Source organism: Nylanderia fulva, unplaced genomic scaffold (assembly GCF_048542155.1).
Source record: "Nylanderia fulva isolate GAGA-0341 unplaced genomic scaffold, ASM4854215v1 Scaffold20, whole genome shotgun sequence".
Classification (NCBI taxonomy): domain Eukaryota; kingdom Metazoa; phylum Arthropoda; class Insecta; order Hymenoptera; family Formicidae; genus Nylanderia; species Nylanderia fulva.
The window spans coordinates 1,034,062-1,059,568 of NW_028190264.1; the positions used below are offsets into that span (position 1 = coordinate 1,034,062).

At 30.7% G+C, this 25,507-nt stretch overlaps 3 protein-coding genes across 3 annotated transcripts in view; all 3 read left to right on the top strand.

Annotated features, from left to right (window-relative positions):
* LOC114944026 (uncharacterized) overlaps positions 1 to 11,802 on the top strand; it is a 127,483-nt gene extending 115,681 nt beyond the window's left edge. Inside the window, exon 7 of the mRNA XM_029319723.2 lies at positions 1,956 to 11,802. Coding sequence (XP_029175556.1) covers positions 1,956 to 2,081 — 126 coding nt within the window. The 3' untranslated portion in view covers positions 2,082 to 11,802. The remainder of the gene's footprint in view (positions 1 to 1,955) is intronic.
* A 742-nt stretch (positions 11,803 to 12,544) lies between these two features.
* Positions 12,545 to 16,520, top strand: LOC114944169 (dnaJ homolog subfamily C member 8). Its single transcript, XM_029319954.2, has 6 exons — positions 12,545 to 12,669; positions 13,592 to 13,750; positions 13,827 to 13,893; positions 13,967 to 14,061; positions 14,166 to 14,311; positions 14,464 to 16,520. Exons 1-6 carry the CDS (start codon positions 12,592 to 12,594, stop codon positions 14,696 to 14,698), a joined length of 780 nt encoding a protein of 259 aa, XP_029175787.1. The 5' UTR covers positions 12,545 to 12,591; the 3' UTR covers positions 14,699 to 16,520.
* Positions 16,521 to 17,195: 675 nt separating this feature from the next.
* Positions 17,196 to 25,507, top strand: part of LOC114944217 (uncharacterized) — a 70,155-nt gene continuing 61,843 nt past the window's right edge. The window contains 1 exon segment of the mRNA XM_029320021.2: positions 17,196 to 17,522. Within this exon segment, the coding sequence (XP_029175854.2) occupies positions 17,419 to 17,522 (104 nt within the window). The 5' untranslated portion in view covers positions 17,196 to 17,418.

Consider the following 25,507-nt stretch of genomic DNA (forward strand, 5'->3'; position numbering starts at 1 on the left):
AGAAACTGCAGTTCACGAGAGAGAATACTGCTTCGCATAATATTTGAAAACGTGTCTTAATTTTAACTTAAAGTTGTTCAATATCCCGTTTGTATTTTAACAGTGACGTAATTTCTGATCTAAACGTAACTATTTTATCAAAATTATATAAACCTTTACGAAATACCGATAAAAATTTATAACTTATTCTGTTATTTAGTAAGCACGCGGTTTCGTTTTTAAATTAGAATTTATTCTAAGAAAAGTAATATATATTTATTTTTAATGTACAATGTATATTTATATATTTATTTATATATAAATAGATATATCAATTATTTATTTATATATATAATATTAATATATATATAATTTATATATATAATATATATTAATTTATATGTATAATATAATTTATATATATAATATACATATATTTATTTTTTTTTTTTTTTGAATGACAATCTTATTCTCGATTAAAGCGAATTTCTTTGACAGATGTGTTATAGGTATCTCTTATCGATTTCGCGATTATGGTCGTAAAAGGGTGACACTGTTCGATGGCGGCGAAATGTAACACCGGCTATCATATTAGGACATTGTTACGATCGTCCCCTTTTTTTCCCTTTCACGTTCCAATAACTTACATAACACTGCTGTTATAAGGCTTCTCTGACGGCAACGCGGTGCTTATCCTCCATTCGTTTTACTCTCTGCCTTCATACAGTGTCAAATAAATCGAAGATTAAAGGCGACCGAGAGTATCGTAATATCGAGGCAAACCGCCTTTCGTCGCCCTGTGACGTTTCCGCAAACGTATCGGAATTGTCGCGAATAAAATTCGGAAAACACAAAATTTCCACGAAATCCCAGAATTCGTTTCAACACGATTTACATCGCGTCTTTCAACAAAAAGTTTATCGTCATTCAAGAATTTTTTTATTTTCTTTTTCGCGAGAAACATTTTATTGATTAAATTCCGAATGGAAAGAATACGGTGACACGTAGGGTAAAAAATGATTTCGATTAAAAAGTAGACTTTTTTATATAACTGTCGTTTATTGAGAATTTTTTTATATTATTTTCCGCGAGAAACATTTTATTTATTAAATTCCCATCGGAAAGAACATAGTGACACGTATTTAGGGTAAAAAAAATTATTTTGATTAAAAATAGATTTCTTTATACATCTGTCGTTTATTAAGAATTTTTTTATATATTATATAATGATATAATATAATATATTATTATATAATAATTTTACATAATAATTATAATATTTTCCACGAGAAACATTTTATTGATTAAATTCCAAATGAAAAGAATACGGTGACACGTAGGGTAAAAAATGATTTTGATTAAAAAGTAGACTTCTTTATACAACTGTTGTTTATTGAAAATTTTTTTATATTATTTTCCGCGAGAAACATTTTATTTATTAAATTCCCATCGGAAAGAACATAGTGACACGTATTTAGGGTAAAAAAAATTATTTTGATTAAAAATAGACTTTTTTATACATCTGTCGTTTATTAAGAATTTTTTTATATATTATATAATGATATAATATATTATTATATAATAATTTTACATAATAATATATAATATTTTCCGCGAGAAACATTTTATTGATTAAATTCCCATCGGAAAGAACATAGTGACACGTATTTAGGGTAAAAAAATTATTTTGATTAAAAATAGACTTCTTTATACATCTGTCGTTTATTAAGAATTTTTTTTTATATATTATATAATAATAATATATTATATATAACGATATATATAATATAATATATTATTATATAATAATTTTACATAATAATATATATTTTCCGCGAGAAACATTTTATTGATTAAATTCCAGTGACACGTATTTAGGGTAAAAAAATGATTTCGATTAAAAAGACAGACTTCTTTACACAACTGTCAATTTATTAATCGCCGAAATGATTGAAGGGGTCCGATTTCTATCGCAGGAGGAGTACAACAGCTCGAAGGTGTATCCAATGTTCCCGCGTTACACGATACTGAAGGACATGATAAAGGACATAATGCACAACCCGGACTACATGGAGGTCTGTCACGAGGTGGACCAAGCATAGCGGCCGGACCCCCTCCATCGTTCGCCACGTATGACCTTGTAGATTCTTCGGGGTCTTTACGTGGTCGTTGGTGAAGGGGGTGAATAACAGAACGCTTCAGCTTCAACTGACGATTTCAGTTCGGAAAGTACGGTAGATCCTAATTTCTCTTTCATTTTACCCCGATATATATATATTTCCGTTTCTCGTCCACGTCATTCGTCCGTACGAATTCTTGGAGCAACTCTGGAGCATCAAGTTGCACCGTTTGTGTTAACACTCGCGAATCGTATACAATTTCTCGCAGGTAAGTTAGACCCAATCCGAGCGAGAAATGGGAGGATAATGAGGGATTGGATTTCGCGTGAAAGTGCATTATCGAATGTCACGTCGGAGAAACGTCACGAGAAGACGGAAATCAAGATTGCGTCACGAGGTAATTTTTATAATTGCGAGGATGCTGCTACTTGCAGCCTGATCGTCGCGAAAGCAAAAAAAAGTGGAAGGCAAGAAACATTGGATGCAAAGATCAAATTGACACTTTTATAAATAAGCTTGTACCATATAATTTATTCTTATTAAATTTGAGAGAAATATTGAATCGTTGAAATTTTTTCTTCGGGGATAACGAAATGTTCCAAGTTGCGATCAAAGAATCCACGGAGATGACTCTGGAAGAACTCGTTTTATTAAACCCAATATTTTTTTAAACCTCCACTTTGTGTGGAAAGAGAAGACTAGAAGTCCTTCCTTTCGAAATAAATCCAAGTAGCAGGATTCGCGAGATTTTCCAGTCGTAGAAAGCCAGCCGAGAGAGGTGAGAGATTTTATAGTTTCTGATTTCGCGTCGGAATAGTCGCTCGTACATCACACACAAAGGAGGCTAGTCACGTTTACTATTGATAGTGGGTGTCGCGTGCACGTGGTATACCATTAATTAATTAAGAACAGTTCAAGATCAAGAATATAAATTCGTACGCGAGCGTGAGTTTGTACATAGGTATGCAACTCTCGTGTTCATGTGTGGCTGCGTGTAAGATCAGCGTGAAATTGTGAGAGTGACGTCAATGTGGAGCACACTATTATCTGCTTCCTGCTGTGTATAGGACTCTCATAATATGAGACATCGTCGTAATCGTCGGTCTAACGCGATTCAATTTACTCGCTTTATCTATAAACAGATCAGACATTTGAGCGACGTTCTGCTAAGAAAAGATGTATTTATAATGAGAGAAACGTTGGTTGACGATTTAACGCTTGAAGAAAGGTGAGATTTTACATGGTTATAATCTTAAATGGAGATTTTATTGGAGATATTTGGATATGTATTGTGGATATATAAATGAATCATATATATATATATATATATATATATATATATATATTTAGTGTGTAAAATATTGGGATATTTGAATTCCTAGCTTTTACCTACAAACAAGGACAAAGATCGGACGATTCGAAGCATTGAAATGCTGAAAAAAATACATTTACGATAAGGAACATTAATTAATGATTTATCGCTTGAAGCAAACTAAGATTTACAGAGTTAACTTTTAAATGTGGAAATTTTATTGCAATATTTAAATCATATGTATATTTGGTGTATATAATAATATTAGAATATTTAAAAAAAAATACATACAGATTCATATTTTAAAAGAACCATACAAAATGCGAATTTATATCTTGAGATTTTGAAGCAAATCAAGTCTGAAAAACATATGAATTAAACATACTAGACGTAAATGAAAATTTTGGAATTCACAGATTTTTGGATTTATTTTATCGTTAAATTTTTGTCAAGATTAAATTACAAATTCATATATAGGTAATATAAATATTTTCTTTACATTTCAGTTATAAATTACTAAGTAAAACGATTAAAAAAAAAAAATACATTTTCAAGCAAATATTAATCGAAAATCAATTTATGATATTTTATCTTTATTTTCTTTATATGTTACTCACACTTTTATCGATTACTCATTTTATATAATCAGAAATATGCACAAGATGCTAAATGCTAATCGACAATTCTCTCTCTGTATGCAAATACCATAAATATTAATGATTCCTTGTTTAAAGTCCACGCAATGCCTCCATTACGAATCGCGAGATAAGCCAAGATTGCATTTGTGTCGTATGAATCAATGTGTTTCTTTCGTGCGGGAAGCAGAACGGCAAGAATATCACGTACACATACAGGGTGTCCCATTTTAATATCCCATCCCAAATAAGTTTTTTTTAATTTTGATTGTAAAAAAAATGTTTCAGACAAAAATTGTATGGTTTCGAGGAGGACATAAGGTGGTGCCATTAGTTTGACCTTGAATAGTTGCTTGAAGGTCACGTAAAGATCACCTTGAAGTGAGGAGATCTTGTCTTATAACTCAAAAAGTACTCGAGTTAATAAAAATGTTTTATTATTGTGTTTTGGAACACTAAAGGTGACCTTCACATGACCTTCAAGCAACTATTCAAGGTCAAACTAATGGCACCACCTTATGTCCTCCTCGAAACCATACAACTTTTGTCTGAAACATTTTTTTCTACCTACAATCAAAAAACTTATTTGGGGTGGGACATTAAAATGGGACACCCTGTATACATACATACATACATACATACATTTTTATTTTTAATGCAACGCGTTCGTACATGTTAGGATAGAATATTCACATCCATTTAGAAACTAAATGCGGTTCTTTCGAATATTTATATGGAGCGTGATTTTCGCGCTAAAAATAGATATATCGAATCGAGCGGAAAGAAAATTACTCATTAATTGAATAACACGATTCACCGATCGAACTCGCGATCAAACAGCGACATTTAAGCTAGATTTATGCAGTGACAATTTGTATGCTTAACAATAATGGCAGTGAATATAACATTCCCCATACACATATTTTGAATAACGAAGGATGCTTTGGATTGAGAATATTGATTTAACATTAATTTTATGCATAACGAACATATCATCAAAGTCATATATTTACTATATACACTCTGATGCGAAAGACAGCCTCGAGAAATTGTACGAAAAAGTGTCTAAATGGAATAGAGGAGCTTGATGAGAATCTCACAATTTTTTAAATTAATTAAAAAAATACGAAAATATTTAAATGATTCGTGGAATTTGAAAAGATTACGACAGAGAAATTAAGCTACAAACATTTGAATTTTGGTCGGGAAACAAATTAATTAATTGATAATTCTGGAATTGTCAAAGTCGCGCTTCTGTCAGTTCATGATGGAAGATACGAAGATCCGTGAACAATATGGAAATGAAATTTTTCGCACAAAACTCGCCTTTCCGAGGGACTTTCGCTCGGAGTATCTACATCCACTTATATACATGCATATGCATATGTATATGCATATATCGTGCTGTTCGATATTGACAAAACACAGGGGATGTTATCGGATCAGCTATCCGACGTTATATGTGCCATGTTCTCCAAGTGCTATATCTCATATATAAGTATTTATGTAAAAAGAAGCCGCGTAAGAAGGAAAAAGGGCTACTAAACTGATTAATTCCTAATCGCATGGTGAATTAGCGCGTCAGTGATTAATTCGAGGCGCCGTATAACGGGAGGTGTATCTTTTAGGATTTCGTTGTTCTTCATACTGTTAAGATCTAAATATATATATAAAGATGTATACATATAAAACAAGAGAAATGGCTGACAGCCCGAAATCAAAATACAAAATATAATGCGCGGCAGACATTGGGACGACGAAGGCTCCATTCCTCGTATTGCGGGCCCTTTCCAATGTTTGGCGATGATTAGTAATCCCCCTTTTAACACTGTGTCTCCTTTTTAAACCATGTAGCACTGTATAATCAAAAAAAAATCGTCATTTATCAAAATGTCTAATCAAATTCAGATAGTATCCTCGATCATCATTTACGAAGCTGGATACAGGCGAATTAAAAGTGATCCGAAATTAAAAAAGCATTATCTTGTATTCTCTGATTTACAATCAAACAAAAATCAAAATTTTTATCGAAAAAAATAGTATATTGTGTATCAAGTGCGGAAAGTTGACAATTGGTCACGAGTGAACAATTGTCAATCCGCACGTGATACACATACTATTTTGCATTACAAGTGCAGGCAAAGTGGCTTTGTGCGCGTTTTCTGTGCGCGAGGTGGCCGATCGCACGCCGCTAGATGGCGGCGTGGGAAATCGGCCGCTTTCCGCACAGAAAACACGCACACAAAGTGCCACTTTGCCTTCACGTGTAATACAAAAGATATTTTTAGAAAGTGTTCCCTTCCTTTTTAAAAGAACAAAAAATTGCATGACAATATCGATATACTTTGACGTTTTATTTCGACGAAAAGGTCTCTCGATAGGTGAATTATAATAACTCTTTTGTCACACACCGCGTCGATGCGATAACAATAACGTCATATTATCGGATTGGATGAAAGCGACAGTAATCAGTGACATTATGCAGTGTATTATGCAGTACATTGTTATATCGTGATTAGTTTTGCGCATCAATACTTGTTAGCATACGTTGATGGTAAACGTGTGGTTATCGCGGAAGAAGATCAAAGAACTCATTAAAATACATGCAGTAATTCATTTAACGAAGAATCACCGGCAGCTAAAATAGTGTCTGTGTCTGCATCCAGCGCGTTTATCAAATCTTTTCTCCGCATTGACCGTTTAGAATAGAGCTTTTGACGTATGTACGTATATTTATCTTCCACTAATATATTGTATATATTAAGACATTGAGGCACAACACGTTTTATCGCAGATTTATCTTTAATATTCTTTCCCTGTTACATAATAATTTAATGATTTTTTGAAACAAAGATGCAGCATATTAATTATTAATTTTGCTATCATTTTTTGATACGCAGCAAATTATTTTTTATATCCTAAAAAATTGTATTTCTTTAAAAAAAAATCTATATATGATAAAAATTTGCAGGGTATCTCGATTAAAATATATAACAAAGTGTCTCTTTTTTTTTCAACAAAAATTAAAATTCCCCATACATTTTTGCAAGCGAAAGTTTGTGGAGAAGTTAGCATCATTTTAAGGAGAAAGCTTTTATATTCTGTATAATCGGAATATATTTTTCAGCACTTGAAAATTTCTAAATATTCACGTCATATGGAAACCTTTGTATCTATTTATCCGTTTTATGACGCAACTTGTGTAAAGATATTTGTATATTTGAATCGTGAATATAATGTACGACCAAGATAATTAATCTATAAATTTATGGATTAATCTATTGATGACACAATGTAAAGATGATTATCAATTGAAGAGTCGGATTTCGAATTTACGAGGGTCTAAATGCGAACAAATTTATCTGCATTATTCATATCGATAAAAATAATTTTATTACTGACAAGTACAAATTTATACCGTAATCAATATTATGATAATTTTTCTTATAATAAAAAATCATTTCTATTACACAGTTATATACTTGAAATAAAATTTACTACAATTGCGAATTACTCTAAATTAAAAACATTTTTTACAAAAATACTAATGCTACGCGAATGAAAAGAATTAATGAAAGAAAATTTTGATATATATCATGATTTCTCTGCGAATGAAATACATGTATAATTGCAATAGACCCTTTCGTGATCTTGCGGTCTTCAATTTCCTCTTTGTCTATATCAATAATTGGACTGGTCGTTATATACTGCATTTGAAGCTCGTTATTATTGTTCGATTTTCAGTACGATATCGTTGCATATATCGGTCGCAAATCAAAGTTATCACGAAATCAAGAATAATTGTTAGACGACCTGATATTTTGCGATTGTGATCTATATAGGAATTCATTCTTATTAAAAAAAAAAAAAAAAAAAAATATTGTCTTGTCTGAAATTATGCATTATAAAATACATTCGATTGTACGAAATCGTGCGAAAATCGCGCAGTACAAACAGTTCTTCTACAATATCACTATATAACAAGAATTATATTGTAACTCGCGATTATCACCCGGGCGATTGACTCGCTTCGGTCGGCGCAGCTGATATTTTTTATGCAAACCGGGAACTTTCTTAGACCAATTACCGTAATAACGTATAAGGTGTGAACCTATAAGATATATACACATATATATATATATTTAGCATAACGCTAAAAATCGTATGTGTAGCGACGGAGTAAAGCTACTACTCGATATGCAATGTCTCTGAATTGAAGAATAAATAGCAAGCGTGCTCGCCTTTTCGACGAAACTAGGAGAGTGCCAAATAGATTTTGAAAGTTTATACGTGTGTAAGCATGTGGGTGCGCGTGTGTGTGTGTGTGTGTACGTGTATGTTTTCTGTCACATTTTTATAGAGTGCTGGCTGTAAGTACAAGGAGCGGTGCTCTCGTTCGCTGAACTGATCGTTATCAAACTTGATCACTACCCCGATTTAGAATGTTAAATACGACGAATAATCTAATTTATAATTTTGCTCGATCCTGTTAAATTTCCTTAATTGCAGAATTATGTTGCGTCAATGGTTTTGGAACAAATACAACAATTATTATAGAGATGCACGAAGAGAACTTGAATATGAGCTTGAAGATATATATATATATATATATATATATATATTAAGAAAAATGTTACACGCAAATAGCTATGAATATATACGATCTACAGTGCTATATAAAGATCACTTCAGCGAAAATAGCCACTTATCGTCTAAGTATAGAAATAACGAGCAGTATACAAGTGTCAGATACGAGAGATCTACCGAATGTGTTTTAAAAGAGCGTGTATATGGTAGATTTCCATAATTGTACTAGTATTATAACGAGATATCTCATTCTTAATGGGGCCTTCGATCTTTTCGCAATATTGGTCTAATTCTATGTAAATGCAATATCGTTTGTATTTTATAAAAAAATTTTTATCGCATATATTTATATTAATTTTTTATACGATCTATTTATTAATTATTTTTTTTTGACAACATGAATTAATTCTATCTCGACATTTTATATTACGCAATGGATGATAATTAATACATTACGATCTTTTGATATAAAATTTCAATTTTTGAAATTAGTGAAGAAATATATTTGTAGTGACATATACGTATATTAGTAAAATATAATGATCATAGAGCGAGATCGAAGGACTATTAACGATTAAATATGAATAAGTTTACAATAATGTTAATCGCGAGAAATCCGATGGATTTGCGAGGAAACTCGACTTTCTCTCGATCTCGTTGTCGCTCTTAATTAAAGGTGTTTGCGAATTCACAGATGATATTCTCGACCAATATCTATTTGTCTATAATCATCGCATTACCATTGTCTCTCTTTCTCCGTCTTTCCCTTTCTCTCTTTGTGTAATCATGTACGCTCTCTCGTGCGAAATGCATGTTCATACAAGAGAAAAAACCTGTAACGTTTTAATCCGCTCTCTTCTACACAAACCGCGGACACATACACGTATATCCGCTTTCTATCGATGCGTAAGCGCTTCGGTTGCATATCGATAAATCATATATATATATATATATATATATATATATATATATATATATATATTATATATACATATAGATGTAACATTTTTACGAAGAAATATATTTTGGCAAATTCTTCGTGGCCGAGTTTACACAAAAAAAGACCCTGAAGAGACCGATGTTCTTTGAGACTGTTTAGTTCTTTTGCGACGAAACATTTATGCAGAATGTCTTGCTCTGAATAAGAACATTGTACGAAAAATAAACTGACGAGATTTATTTTCTGAAAAATTAAATTAAATATATATAAAGAGTTCTCTCTATGTAAAAAAAAAAAAAAAAAAAAAAAAACACAATTAGAGTATTTTATATTTTAATTTTTTTTTTCATAACTAGAGTTTTTTCTATTGTGAGAAATTGAGATTTTTTATCAGATTTAATAAAATTCTATAGATTTATTTTCTGGAAAATTAAATTAAATATATATAAAGAGTTCTCTCTATGTAAAAAAAAACACACAATTAGAGTATTTTATATTTTAATTTTTTTTTTTTTTCATAACTAGAGTTTTTTATTGTGAGAAATTGAGATATTTTATCAGGTTTAATAAAATTCTATGGATATTTTGCAGTCTAGAATTATAAATAAGAATTCGGAGAATTTTTCTTATTCATGGCGAAACATCTTACATAAGATTTAACATAAGATCACAGTCATTCTACGTATGCATTCATTGTTAGTTTCAACGACGTGAAATGACCTCTTTTACTTAGAAACTCGATGTATAGAAATGTATAGAAATACCGTTAGTTCAGCTAGCTTTTGCGTACTTTGTAAAATATGCGCTGTAATAAACATCGTCGACATCGCGAACCTGCAATTCAACGAGACGCAGTCACAAAATAACGCAAAAGTTTGAAGTTTCTTAATCTCCAATTCATTAAAAAAAGATGTTTTTTTTTTTCCTATACAGAAAATTTTTCAAAAATTTATTTTACAATTTTATATATTTTTATTGAAATTAATGATAATATTATTATAATAAAATTATAATATTCGATAGTAATTTTTTTCTTCCACTTTTTATCTTTATAGTTATAATTAGTATATATAATTTATATTATATTTATAATAAGTAATTTATAATACATATAGTAATACTTTTAATTGATAAATAATCCTAAAATATTTGAAAACGTTGAATAGCTGAGACGCGATTCCGTACGATTTATATTATACGTGCGCCTTTCCGAATCGATTGGATTTTCAATGAATTAGAGAGTAATCGTTGTTACGAGCACACGCTTTTCCTATTTCAATTGTTGATACCATTAATCGCTAGTAGTATATAATCACGTGCAAGAAAATTAACATTGTTGTGAATATGTTATATGTTTCGTTACGGAGATAGAGAATTGCGAGGACCGCACTTTGATTATTCATGTTTTATGAAAACTTATGTCTCTTCATGTTCAAATCTCTACGCAGATAAGGAAGAAGAAACGTGATAAGCTGAAATTAATTGTTCGAAGTATATATATATATATATATATATATATATATATATATGTATATATAATATATATATATATTAAACTATTATATTAATATTATAGTTTTATATATATATATATATATATATATATATTAAACTATAATATTAATATATATATATATATATATATATATTTGTAAGAAATAGCACTTTTGTCTTCCGCAAAGTTTTGTAAATCCATTTATAATGTGTTCAATCATGAGTTTCCATTTTCTTGGCAAATCCTTCGGGGATAACTAATCTGGAAAGTTAAATCCTTTGGAGGATACAGAGCGGTTCTGATCTCTATTTATTAATGCGGTTCTCGCGATTCGACGAGAGTAACGTCTTTATGTCTGAACACAAGTGGTTTGATAGTAAACGATTAGATTTAGATGCCATGCTAGATTAGATGGCGAGAGACGTAAAACAAGTGCTAGATGTCATAGAACGTTACACTATGCGTAATTCCACCGATTCCTCCCTCTTATTAATCGCATCTGTGAGTTTCCCGGCGGAGGGATATATAGTGAGTAGCGATATATTGTATGTTATATAGCCTAGTTACACCGACTATATTAGATATCCTAGTCAATCAATCAGTTTGACGGAAGTGTATGCCGCAATAATAATCTGATTTCGTTTGATGTGTCTTTGTTATCGCGAAAGAGGTATTACTCGTTTATTGGCTGTTAAGCTTTGTTAATAAAATATTACGAAATTTTACATTGAAAACGCCGACGTCTTTAATTGCGCTTTCTCTATCGTCCTTCAAAATCTTAAGAGAATGAAATACCTTCTTTTTCTCGTACTTTATCCACTTTCATCAATTACTCAGGTAGCGAACTGACGTCATATTAAACGTCAAAATGACGTTATTTTGACGTCGAGTGACGTCAGCTTGCTACCTGGGTATAATTATGATTCTGTTTTAGAATTAGAGATTTTTATATATTTAAATAACGAAACATATTTATTGCAATTTTTAGACGTCGAACTTGCGATTTGATGTATAAAAATGGAAGATTGAAAAAAGTTTCATTTCTCTCATTTATATTCTTTAGATCTGTCATCTGTCATTTTTATATATTCAAATAACGAAACATATTTATTGCAATTTTTAGACGTCGAACTTGCGATTTAATGTACAAAAATGGAAGATTGAGAAAAAAGTTTCACTTCTCTCATTTATATTCTTTAGATCTGTCATCTGTCATTTTTATATATTTAAATAACGGAACATATTTATTGCAATTTTTAGACGTCGAACTTGCGATTTAATGTACAAAAATGGAAGATTGAGAAAAAAGTTTCACTTCTTTCATTTATATTCTTTAGATCTGTCATCTGTCATTTTGAAGATTCTAATTAGAAATTTATAATCAAAGATGACCAATTGTAAGTTCCCTATTTTTTCGACCGTCGATAATTCGAATTTGAAAATGATTGACCGACCGCGCCGATAAAGTCGCGATCTGTCACCAGTCGGCAGCACCGTCGATTTTCGGGCATAGTAGAAGTAAGATGGCCGCCACCGACTCCAGTTTATCTAGTGAAAATCCCGCCAAGAAGGAGGATGAATTCAACGAATTTTACACAGAGGTATGCGAGTTCCCGTTGATCCCGTTATCTTTTTGCACACAACGCTGCCGACGAAATAATACCAGACCTTTTGTTCGTGAATAGTCGTAAATAAATTCGGGGTAGCGACTCCGACAAATGTCGCTTTGTACTAGCGATGAACTGACGAGAGACTTTTTGACAGGTAATTTGTGTCTCAACCTGGTCGTTTAAATTCGATTTACACAATTATATTGAATATTGCAAACAATATCGTTGCTGCAAACGTGAAATTTCATGTTTAATGCTCCTAACCTGTACAAACAGTGTTTGTGTTGAAATTTCCCAATGTTTTGTTTGAGCATACAGAGTATTTCATTATTAAAGGTCGTATTTTACGAAACTTATTACTGAGTATCGTTACAGTTCATCTATTTTCATCTTATTTATGTACTGTATATTTTAATAATTTTCTTTAATATAGCTATTCAGCTCGCAACTGCATTTTCTATATTATTTCTATATTGGAGCTAAATATGACAGTGTGCTGATAATATAGTTATATTTATTAAGTTTGATTATTATTTGTGTCCATTTGCAAAAAAAAAACAGCTTATAAATAGTTATAACTATATTTCCTTTATTTTCTTTTAGTATAAGAATTGTATTTCTTAATTTATGTGACATATACGTATTGAATGTTATCGAAACAAATTTTTCACAAATTGCTGAATAAGATTGATAAATATATCTACTATAAATTATATTTAACTAATATATATAAATAAATTATATCTACTATATTAATAATTTGTTACATTACATTATCCTAAAATTTTCAATAATATTTGATTACAATAACAATATTATTATAGTTGTGTTTTCTTGTTTTTTAGCAATTATGTAGATTTAATTAAAATTCTATACTTATAATCGTAACAAAATTTTGTTGTTTTTTCTATAGGTGAAAGAAATCGAGAAAAGAGATTCTGTGCTGACGCCTAAACAACAAATTGATAGATTATTACGACCTGGGTCATCCTATTTCAATTTGAATCCATTTGAAGTGTTACAGATTGATCCAAGCACAGCAATAGATGAAATCAAAAAGAAATACCGTCGTGTAAGTATATCTATCTTTTCTTTTTTGTCTAATGATAAATAAGTAATACAGTCTAATGTTGTGATTTTTATTATAGATGTCAATTTTGGTACATCCTGATAAAAATCAGGATGATGCGGAGAGAGCGCAACAAGCTTTTGAAAGTAAGTGTAATAATAAAAGATATAAGGTATTATAATGTAATAAATATGTAACAAAATATCTCGTTAATTACAGTTGTTAATAAGGCATGGAAAACTTTGGAAAATGAAGAAACCAGATCGAAATGTATGGACGTCATTGAAGAAGCAAAGGCTCGGACTGATCACATGGCAAGTATCTAATTATTCATTATATTTTTAATTTTTTTTAAGTGACTGTTACGTAAACATATGCTTTATTATTTTTATATGATATATAAAATTGCATTTTAAAGATTGCAGAAAAGAAGAAAAAATTGAAAAAAGAAGGAAAATCAGAGAATTCAACTCCAACACTCTTGGAAGAAGAAACTGAGGAAGGTTACAGACATGCAGTCTGGGTTATGACAATGAAGTTGTTTGCTGATATGGAGCGAAGAAGGTCAGTTTACAATCTTTATTTTAAGCAGAAAAAAGAAATACATTAAAATATTAAATTAATTTTTTTCTTATAGATAAATTAAAATAGATGCTATACCACTAGATATTTTATACAAAAATTAATAAATTTAAAATAATCATTTTATTTTGCAGACGTGAATTAGCCACGAGAGACGCAGAACAGCGCAAGAGAAAGCGCGAAGAGGAATTATCAGCAGAAGCTCAAGCGGCGTTAGAACGCGAATGGCAACGAAACTTTGAAGAATCGAGACAATCACGTGTCGATAGCTGGAAAGCGTTTCAGTCCGGTAGTAGTGCCACAAAGCAAAAAAAAGCGAAGAAGCTGAAGGCCTTTAGGCCGCCAAAAACGAAGGCGGAATCGCGATAATCGCAGTCGCACCCTTTTCTTCACTTTTAACGTGCGGATTCTGGTTTTAGTCGACGCGATATTTTATCTTAGAGATTTTCTCGCAGCGCGTTAACGTAGATAGATTAAACGATTCAGCACACCGTGATAATCCAGCAATCGGTCAACGTGCTGAATCCTTTCAATTTGGAACTGAAAGGAAGAAAGCTATTGGACTTTGGCCCTTTCTATTCATTCTAAACTATTCAGTTCAGAATGCAAGATAAAAGTTTCCATTTTCTCCATTATTCTTAAATATTGAGATTTGAGATTCTAAAACTCTTTCTCCTCACACTAATCAGTTTCATTAATCTATTAAGAAAGATAAGTTATTATATTTTTGACCAGAATGCATCTCTTTATTTTACTAATATAAGAGAATTATCACTAAAGTTTCTTGAATTATATATAATATATTATTATATATATTTTTTATTAATTTTGATTTAACATTATTAATATAGCATATATTAACAAATTTTGAAGGAGTTGGTGAAATTAATCGCAAGTCCACTTTCTTACTTGATAAGAAAAAAATCGTGATTTGAAAAAAAAGGTTTTAAATATTCGTGTTACAAATAAAACTGGTGTTAAGAGCAGATACATATTTTTGCGAGAAAGAAAAGATATATAGAAAGAAAACATAAGCTATTGGATGAAAAGGGAACGCGTCTCTTTATATAAAACACCGTATATATGCGAGGTGAAAATAAGTTTCATGTGCGTGTCGCAAACTTACAATGAAGAATTGCCGCTCATTTTGAAAATAATGTAAACTACACAATAAATTCATTAGAAGTCAATTCTTAAATTCAAACATTTGATTTAAATTTGAATCTTATTTGCATTTTTTTCGTTTACATCGCATTCAAAATGCCCGGCTCAGTTTATTTTGCATCTAAGACTTACGTCTCCTCGCAAAATTAATTATTAAGAAATTTTCTCGCGAATTCCGCGATTATGTGGCATTCACGATTAACATGTGTAAAAAAAAGGAGGAAAGAAGAGGAAAATTTCTCCGGAGCATGTACATTTGCAATATCCTGACATCATTTCGTGACAAATGTCAATTTTATAATCTACGTCTACGTGTGTCTCGTGCTTTTACTATTAAACGTACGATCGTCCATCGTCAGGAAAGTACAGTTCGGTGTATATTATCGTGATGAATTCAATCAGGGAATTTTGACGACTACCATGTACCATGTTTCGGACACGATAAACGGCAAGATTAATATTTAAGAATGGAAATTGTTACGAAAAGAACGCGTACAAATTTCAATATTTATTGTAGCAGAACCATTTCAAATTTTGAAATTTTCAAAATATCATATAAATTCACACAACTCAACTCTTTATACTGTTCTTTTCTTTATACTACTAGAGAAACGATTCTCTTCGCATTATTGCAAGGGACTCGATTCTGCACTGAATAAGATCTCGAATTATCGTGATGCCATTTGAATTGAGCTCCGCTATTCAAGATATAAAAATGGATATACGATATTGCGATAACTCGTTTATCATTTCACGAATACGATATCGATATTATACAAACAGTACGACTGCGGAGCTTCATCGAGAATGAAATAATTCATTCGAGCTTTGAAATAAACTGTGAAATGTGAATATATACGTATAAATTGTTTCTAAAAGACTGTTTACTGCATGTGACTTCGATACAGTGTGTATATCCTATTCAACTGCATTAAAGGATCTTCCATTGAATCGTAACTGCAGCAGCGACATAAGATTATCCATTTAAATTATACACTCTGTAATAAAAAGATATATACGATTGTGATTTCTCGTTCCTCACATCGAAATTTCTACAAGGAATATACATACAAGGTATATCCTAAAAATTATCCTAAATAATTATATTATCTCTTGCCTATAGATTTCTCGATTTATCAATTTGGAATTGATAACAAGAAACATTTGTAAAATTACTTTCTAAGAACAAAAAAATCAAATCCAAATTGATTAAGAAATCCATACAAATAAAAGAATACATTATCATGTCTCGAAACTATTCTTTTCGAATTATGTCTTTATAATAGTAAAATTTATTATATTAAATGTCTTTATAATATTAAAATTAATCATATTAATATATAATTATAATTAATACATAAATCATTAATCATAAAAATTTATAATATATTGTTTATAATATTATAATATAAATAGTATGATCATACATTAATATATATTAATTATTAACAATTTTTTATTAATAATTTATATATTATATATATATTTATATATGTATATATAATAAAATATATTAAATTATTAATTATAATTAATATATATTAATATACAATTATAAAAAATATATATATATATATTATAATTATATATTAACATATGTATATTAATTATATATATATGTGACGTTAAAATAGATTTTTTTTTCATAAAATGTATGCATGCGGAAAATGTTTTGTACTAACTAAATCAGCTATTCGCACTGTGCGCTGCGATTAGATAGAATATAAGATTCAAATGGAATGTTTTGCGCGCGCATTCCGACATGTTTACCGCCGCGGGAAGAGCGCACCAATCACAAGCATATCAACATTCTTCAGTGTAACATTGAACGTGACGCTCGACGGTCCGCGGATACTCCTGATTTTTCGACGAAAAAGTTGCGACTCAAGTGATTTCGTCTATTAAAATCATCTCTACAATGCAGCATGATCTCGATGGAACGACAGAAAGCGAAAGCATACCTGGAGGGATCACTCGGAGATCTCCAGAGAGTGAAAGACATTCGAAGAAGAGACATGCTGAAGATCATGTAAGTATTTCAAAAATGGACCCTTCCGAATTTATGAGAAAAAATCTCAAGAAGGGAGAACAATTTATTTTTCTAACTCTCGTAATATTCTGGATTTTCGAGAATGCTAACATTTGGAAATTGAATATGTATATAATTTAAATGACAAGAAACGAGAGTTTCTATATATAATTGATTATTAATCATTTTTGAGCACTTGTTGATCATTTTGTAACATTTTTTACATAATTTTCAACAAATCGCAATCATATATAATATATATTCAATTGCGTACACATATTTATTTGACTAGAGAAAAATAAAAGCAGCCATGTTTATTGTTATGAGAGCCGACCTTCGCGGTTGTTAGCTGACGTACGATTTGTAAATATATAGTATTTTGACGAACTATGTGCTTTGCAATGTATGAAAGAATCGTATGGTAGCTGTGACTATTATATTTTTCTATTGAAGAAAATTGTCGATGCTCTCATCGTTATTATCGTCGTAATCCGTAATTGCTGTCTTTTCTTTTTTTTTCTTAGAGTTTGTGCTTTTTAAATTTCTGAAGAGATTTAATATACATATGTTAATATATAATTATAATATATATATATTTTATAATTGTATATTAATATATATTTAATTATAATTAATAATTTAATATATTTTATTATATATACATATATAAATATATATATATATATATATATATATATATAATATATAAATTATTAATAAAAAATATTAAATTATTAATAGCTATTTGACATATGATGTAAATGTAAGAAAAAAGGAATTTTTTGTTACATTTTTATTGTATGTTAAATTGCTAATATTAATTTTTTTATAGATTGAAAAAAATCGTATTAATTTTATATAAAATAATAAATAAATATTATATATATATATATATACACACACTGAAAAAAATTGTTGACTCGATTAAATAATATTTTAATTAATTAATGAAAGGCTCGTATAAATTAACGAAATTAAACAAATCAAATATAGTAGGCCAACTGAACGAGCAAATAAATAAGGTGTAAAAATTTTTATTAATAGTTAAATAATTAAATTAACATTCCGTTACAGAATTGATATAAATTGTAAACGTTTCGACTGCACTACAGTCTTTATCAATACGTAAAAGTTTTTTATATTTATATCGATTCTGTAACGGAATGTTAATTTAATTATTTAACTATTAATAAAAATTTTTACACCTTATTTATTTGCTCGTTTAGTTGGCCTACTATATTTGATTTGTTAAATAATATTTTGTTAATTGAACACATAAAAATAATTTAAATTAAATATAACATTAAATCTAACAAAACATATTTGATTTAAAAAAAAATATACAGAGACAATTTTCTCTTATGAAAATAATGGTAATCGTGGAATAATATGGAATTGGACAAATTTTATAAAAATTTCTCTGATTAACATTTACCACAATAAAAAATATTAATATCTACCACACTAACAATAAAATATATTTGATTAATTTTACTATGTATAGTAAAATTTACTATGTACATATTAATATTTTTTATCGTGGTAAATATTTAATCAGAAAAACTCTTATAAATATTTTATGCAGTGTATAAATATAAAATGATATATATATAAATATATAAAATTCATACGAATCTATTATTTTTTTAATGTTAGTGCAATGACGTAGTGAGTGCATTAAAATGTAAATTTGCTCGTCGGAATAATAGCATCGTTAAAAAAAGTACATCGTTAAAAAAACAAATCTATAAAATCCGAGGTCTCTGCACTCGCTTACGATTGAATGCACTTCACGTGATTGCTTTACAATTCACAGAAGATGCGTGAATAGAATTTAGAAAGCAACTCTGCGAACTCATATTTATACGCACACATATAAATCCAATAACTCGAATTATTAAAAAAAACAATTATTCTTTTCAGGAATTTTTTTAAAATAATGCGCGAATGCATTATTTTATACATTTGTTATCTATGCATTTATATTTCTAAATTTTCATCAGTTTTTGAATTGACTGATAGATTTCATCATAGAATTTTATAGAAAGAGTTTATATTTCTAAATTTTTATCAGTTTTTGAATTGACTGATAGATTTCATCATAGAATTTTATAGAAAGAGGAAAGATGATCGATTATTTTAAAAGGCAAATATATTTCATAGCAGAGGGAGAGAGAGAGAAGGATATTTATTTGCGTACTTATGCACTTGCATAAATTTGTATATGACGTTTGTTAGCGTGCATCAATATGCACTAATGCACCCAACTACTTACCGATACATATATGCATTGTGTCTCACGCGATGCATTTGCCTTCCTGCAATCGTTGCACGCGATTTGCAAGTAAAACGCAACAGGTAACAGCGCCTTCCGCGTCCTTTCGAATTTTCGTTGTAGTTCTTCTAGATAGATGCAAGATGCATTTCCGCGCTCGAATCGAAAGGGAGAGAGAAATCGCAGAACCGGGCTGCGACTCCGCGAGATCGCAAAACGAGAGGAAACCGAAAGTACCGAACGATCGATGTATATACTTGTATACTATTATACACGTGTCTGTCAGGAATAGTGCGTTCAATAAATGTCGTGGACGTGAAAATCATTTTAAAGAAACAATTAAGATAAAAAGAGACATTTGATGGTGGCAAGAGATAATTTCAAAAGAATTGTCAAAATATAATTTTCATCATTTTTACTTAACGTTTCCGTGCTATGTATTTATCGTATTTAATTTGTCATTTATTGCAAAAAAAGTTATGAAAAATAATTTCGCAAAGAGAATCTTCTCTTTTGTTAGAATTTATGAAAATCATGGTAATCATAGGACAATATGGTGTTACAAGAATTTTATAAAAATTTCTCTGATTAATATTTACCAAAATAAAAAATATTAATATGTATACATAATAAATTTTACTATATATATATATATATATATATATATATATATATATATAGTAAAATTAATCGAACATATTTTTTATATCTTATTGTGGTAGATATTAATATTTTTCATTGTAGTAAATATCAGAGAAACTCTTATAAAAATTTTTCCACTACTATATTGTCCCACGATTACCATGATTTTATTTTCAAGGTATTTTATTGATGTTATAGAACAATATATAATATATATAGTTTTATATATATATGCGGGTGAATCACGAGGGAAATTACAGCAATAACATTGACCGCAGGCTCGATGGAAACGCGTAGTTAGATATTATTTCCTGTGACATTGCTCGCTTTTCCTCTGGCAGTTATTCAAATTATTCTAATATTCGCCTCCAGGCGTTTCGTAGGAAAAAAGCGAATAACTCCATGATACATTGACGTCACGAACGCGATCATCGATGCAACTTATATATCGTCGGGATATCAGATCAGGAAGGATGACAATTTGTGAATTACATTAATTAATTTTTAATGGAAAATAAACAATCAAATTCTAATGAACTTAAGGAAAAAAATCTGTTAATGAAAAATGCATTAAAAAAATTTTATTATAAAATTTTTATAGCCTTTTAGAGCTAATGTCTTATTAAATCTTCTTGCTCGGATATACGAGATTTCTTTTCAATTAAAAATTCTTTACGTAGTATTATTAGAAAATTAAACTCCATGAAGAACGATGAATTAAATTCACTGAAGAAGTATATTTTTCATTTTATTTTAATATTGTCTTGATAAAATTCCTGGGATTTCTCAGGATGTCCAATTCCGTCATACATCACTGATCCCTCACATTATACGGTACGCTTACACATACATATACTTATATACACGTGACCTCTCTTCGATACCAATGGAACAGGTAAAACGACGTCACACAAATGCACGTTTTTACACACACAATCGAAAGAATTCTATGTATGTTTGTCTGTGTATATATAAGAGAGAAGGAAGAGAACATGGCGCACCAGTACTTACATACATACATACATACATACATAAATACATACGATCAAGTATCGTATTATCGTCTGCAAATAAAGGAAAAGAACACGCGGCACCGCTACATGCAAAAATATCGTATCATCTATTCGTGTCTTGCGAAGTGTTGTACGACGAGATTGGACATCCCCAGATATCCGAGGGATTATAAATCCAATAAAAAAATACTAAATTAAAATTCAATTAAACGCATTTCTGAATTTCATATCTAATGAGTATAAAAAGAATTTTTACCCTAACAGCGCAACATCCCAACATCCTCAGGATGTTCTCCGAACATCTTTTGGATATATGTTCAATTAAAAAAAATCACACGTAAGAGCTCAGTAAAATCTAATGAGACGTTTATTAGCCGAAACGTTATAAAAATGTTTGCGCATTAGATAGACAGATAGAGAGAAGACAGACAGACAACGTTCCACACAAACGCATACAGAGGCGAGAAACATGCTATGCCAGTTCTCCGCACACACCCAAACCTTTCGTACGTGTATGCGTGCAGGCAGGTAGAAGGAAAAGAATACGGCAGGCACACACACACAGAGTTACACACTCACCCACAACACACCTTTCACATAAACGGGCAGCATGCAAAGAACACGCCGCACCAGTTTACAGGCGACCCACACATACACAGATACGTGCTCACACGTAGCCCAGGCAGGTGAAAAAAGATATCTGTACGTGCGTGCGCGTGCACAGGTAAGAGCGACGAGCAGCCGCAGCGCGACACTCGTCCGGGGACTACCTCAGTCAGTGAGGTGGTGTTCGCCAGTCGTGTGTGGTGTGCGTGGCTCCTCGTGGTGTCTCTTCTTCTGCTTCCACCTCCTGCACCCATCTGCGGCATCGTCGTCCTGGAGTTAGACCAGAACCAGGATTCTGGCCTCGTGGATCAAGAGCGAACCCCTTAAAGGAATCGCTCTTTCGCTCGCTACCTCTTTGTGTCTTTCTCTTTTTCTCTCTTGGTGGCTCCGGTAGCCTTGACGGGCGCCAGCCAGACTGGACACCAGGCGTTTAACCCGGCCTGGCCTGGCAAACACACGTGCGTGAAGGAGACACTCGCGAATTCGTCTTGGGAAGGAAATTCTTCGAATCCAATAAGGGTTTGACGGTGAGAAAACGACAGAATGTGCCATCGGTGATCGTCGGGTGCGCGTGGCGAGTGTCGAAAGGATGTCCACGACGGATGTGGTCCACATCGTGCAGCAGGGAGCTGATGAAGACCAGAGGTAATTTCGTGCTATCTTTCTCTCTCCCTTAAGATTTATTTTTCGGCTTGTGCATTCTTCGCGCGGTGAAGGGCCTTTCCCCGAGTCGGGAATCGATGAAATATGGTGTACAGGGTTTCAAGGATAAGTGGACGAAGGTTATCGAGCGAAGATTTGTTACGGTGATTGCATGCGTCTTTTAGTCTTGAAAATTCCTACACATTTCTTGGTTTTTCGAGAGAAAAAATATATGACGAATTAAATAACGTAGGTATATCTTTAAAATGTCAAGCTGAAATTTTTAAAATCCTCCAAGTCTGAGAAGAGAAAGCTGGAAGACATTTAAGGATTGTCAGAAAAATTAGATCCTGTAGATAGGCTGCAGTTTTAGTAGCTATCGGCTGGTTCAAGTAACCGGTTTCATATTTTTTTATGGTGAAAATTACGATAAAACTATAGGGCTTCTCGTTCACTTTGCAGTAAGATAGAAAAAATTGTAAATATTATATATAATATAAGACGAATCGATTCGATTATGTAAATTCAGCTGAAGAAGAAAATTAAGTCACAGATTTTTTAAATATCATTCCTATGGTGATAAAATGACAGTATTTCATTATTATTTCTTCTAGCTGAAAAGATGATTTCAAAAGAAGAAGCATTTTAGACACTTTAGACACAGTTCAGCTGTTTTCCAATATAATTTAAATAAGTAAAAACATACTCGGAAAAAATTAATTTAAAGAATAATTTTTAGATATTTATGCAATAAAAAAACGTGGGTGAATATTAATTTTTATTTTACAATATATATCGTAAGATAAAAATTAATATTCATCTATGTTCTCTCTTTTATTATAAATGTCTCTAAAAATTATTCTTTAAAATCAAATTATATTGTAAAAACAATTAAGAGATGTATCTAAAAATTATTTAAAAGAAAATTATACATTTTAGATATGCGTCTTTGCACATGATTTTTAGACATATTTTCAATTAAATTGGAGTATAGTCGGTCAAAATATTTGACGCTGGTGAAGGTGCTCGTTGGGAGTAACAGTCGTGTCATATTCGGACATCTGATCATGCGTTTCATATTGCAGATAAATGGTGGGTTGTTAAGAGCAGCAGGAATTTTTGACTCGAATAAAATGAAGAGAAAAAACGACTAAGCGTGGAAAAATTTCATAACGGATAAACGGGAGGAAACCGCATTCCTTAGCGCGAGATATTTATTAGCACGATAGATTTATTTATGTTTGAAGATGAGTTATTCAGATGATTGATAGGATGATTATATGTTATCTTTTTTATTTTTTATTTTCCTTTTTTTCATTCTCAAAAGAACGCAATGTATAATTTCTGTTCAATGGAATATGTGTATATGTGATATTTCAATTTATTTATTTATATCTTTTCTGTGACTTATTATTACTTAATGATTTTTGCTATATATATTTGTGCCATATTTTTATATTTACTTACAATTTCGTAATTGGGGGAATGTCTTCTTAATTTGGCACGCAATCATCATTGAATCTGTTCTTTTGATATATATGTAAATGAAATATTTTAGCATTGCATTTGCACGAAATTTATCTTATTCGAAAATCTTCTGATCAATTAATTAGCTATTGCTAATTTGCATATGAATCGTTTTGTACACTTATTACGTTTTTGGTGAATGCATTATATTACATGTTATAAAATACTTCGTTTTTCAGCACTTTGCTCCAATCTAAAAAAAAAAAGAAAATTGCGAAAAAATTCGCAATCTTATGTCAATTATTTTTATAAAAATTTAATAAATTAATTTTTCTGTTTTTATAAATCATGGAATATAAAAAATTTTTATCTAATCTTTTTTTAATAACAATTTTAAAGATACGTGTATTAAAATATTTTCAAAATGTCTTTTATTTTAAAAAGATTGCTTCTCTTTTCCAAATCGTCTTTTTTAATTAGAAGAATAATGAAAATCGATAGAAATATAGAAATGCTCTGTAATTTTGTAAACCACAGGATTGGCATTTAAAAAATCTGCGACCAAATTGTCTTCAGCTGAAACTGAATCGATTCGATTATGATTTCAATTTTTATTTTTATTTACTCGCACATCTTGCAACGTAAGCGCTTTATCAGCGCTATTTGCGTTACACTTTCTACTTGTTATCGTAGCAGTAAAGTCTGATGAACAGGCAGTCAACTTGACAGCAACTGTCGAATACCGTCGTCAAATCGCCGTCATTCTCGCAAAACCAGTTTCGACGTTATCCGGAATTGCTCTGTCGTCTAAGCAAAGTATCTCGTTCGCTTTGCTCTATTCGCGAAGCGGATTATGAATGTATTTATTCCTTTCCGTTACTTGCCTCGGCAAATATGAATCGTTATCTGCCACCAAGTTACGATCTTAATTTCTCACGCTAAAAGTAGAATGCGTAGTATTAATCGTGGCAATGTTTATATGACAAGTCTGATAGAGAACGGTTAATTATATTTTTTTCATACGCGGAATTTAATTTTTTCGAGAGAGATGTAATGTGTGCGCAAAAAATGACAAATAATTTATTTTTTCAAGTAAAAATAATTTATTTTTTCAAAGTTTAATTAATTTTAATTTAATTTATTTTTATTTTTTAAGACAGTTTGTTGATGTTTTTCCGAATGTTTAATGTTTGTAAGTAATTCGCAAATTCGTGATTTATATTCAGGTACTCGCTATCGGGAGGTGTGATGAAAGATCGAATCCACATGTCATGCACCTGTTGCACGAATGACTGTACAAAATCGTGATTGTTGCGAAACGTAGAATCATTTACAAATAA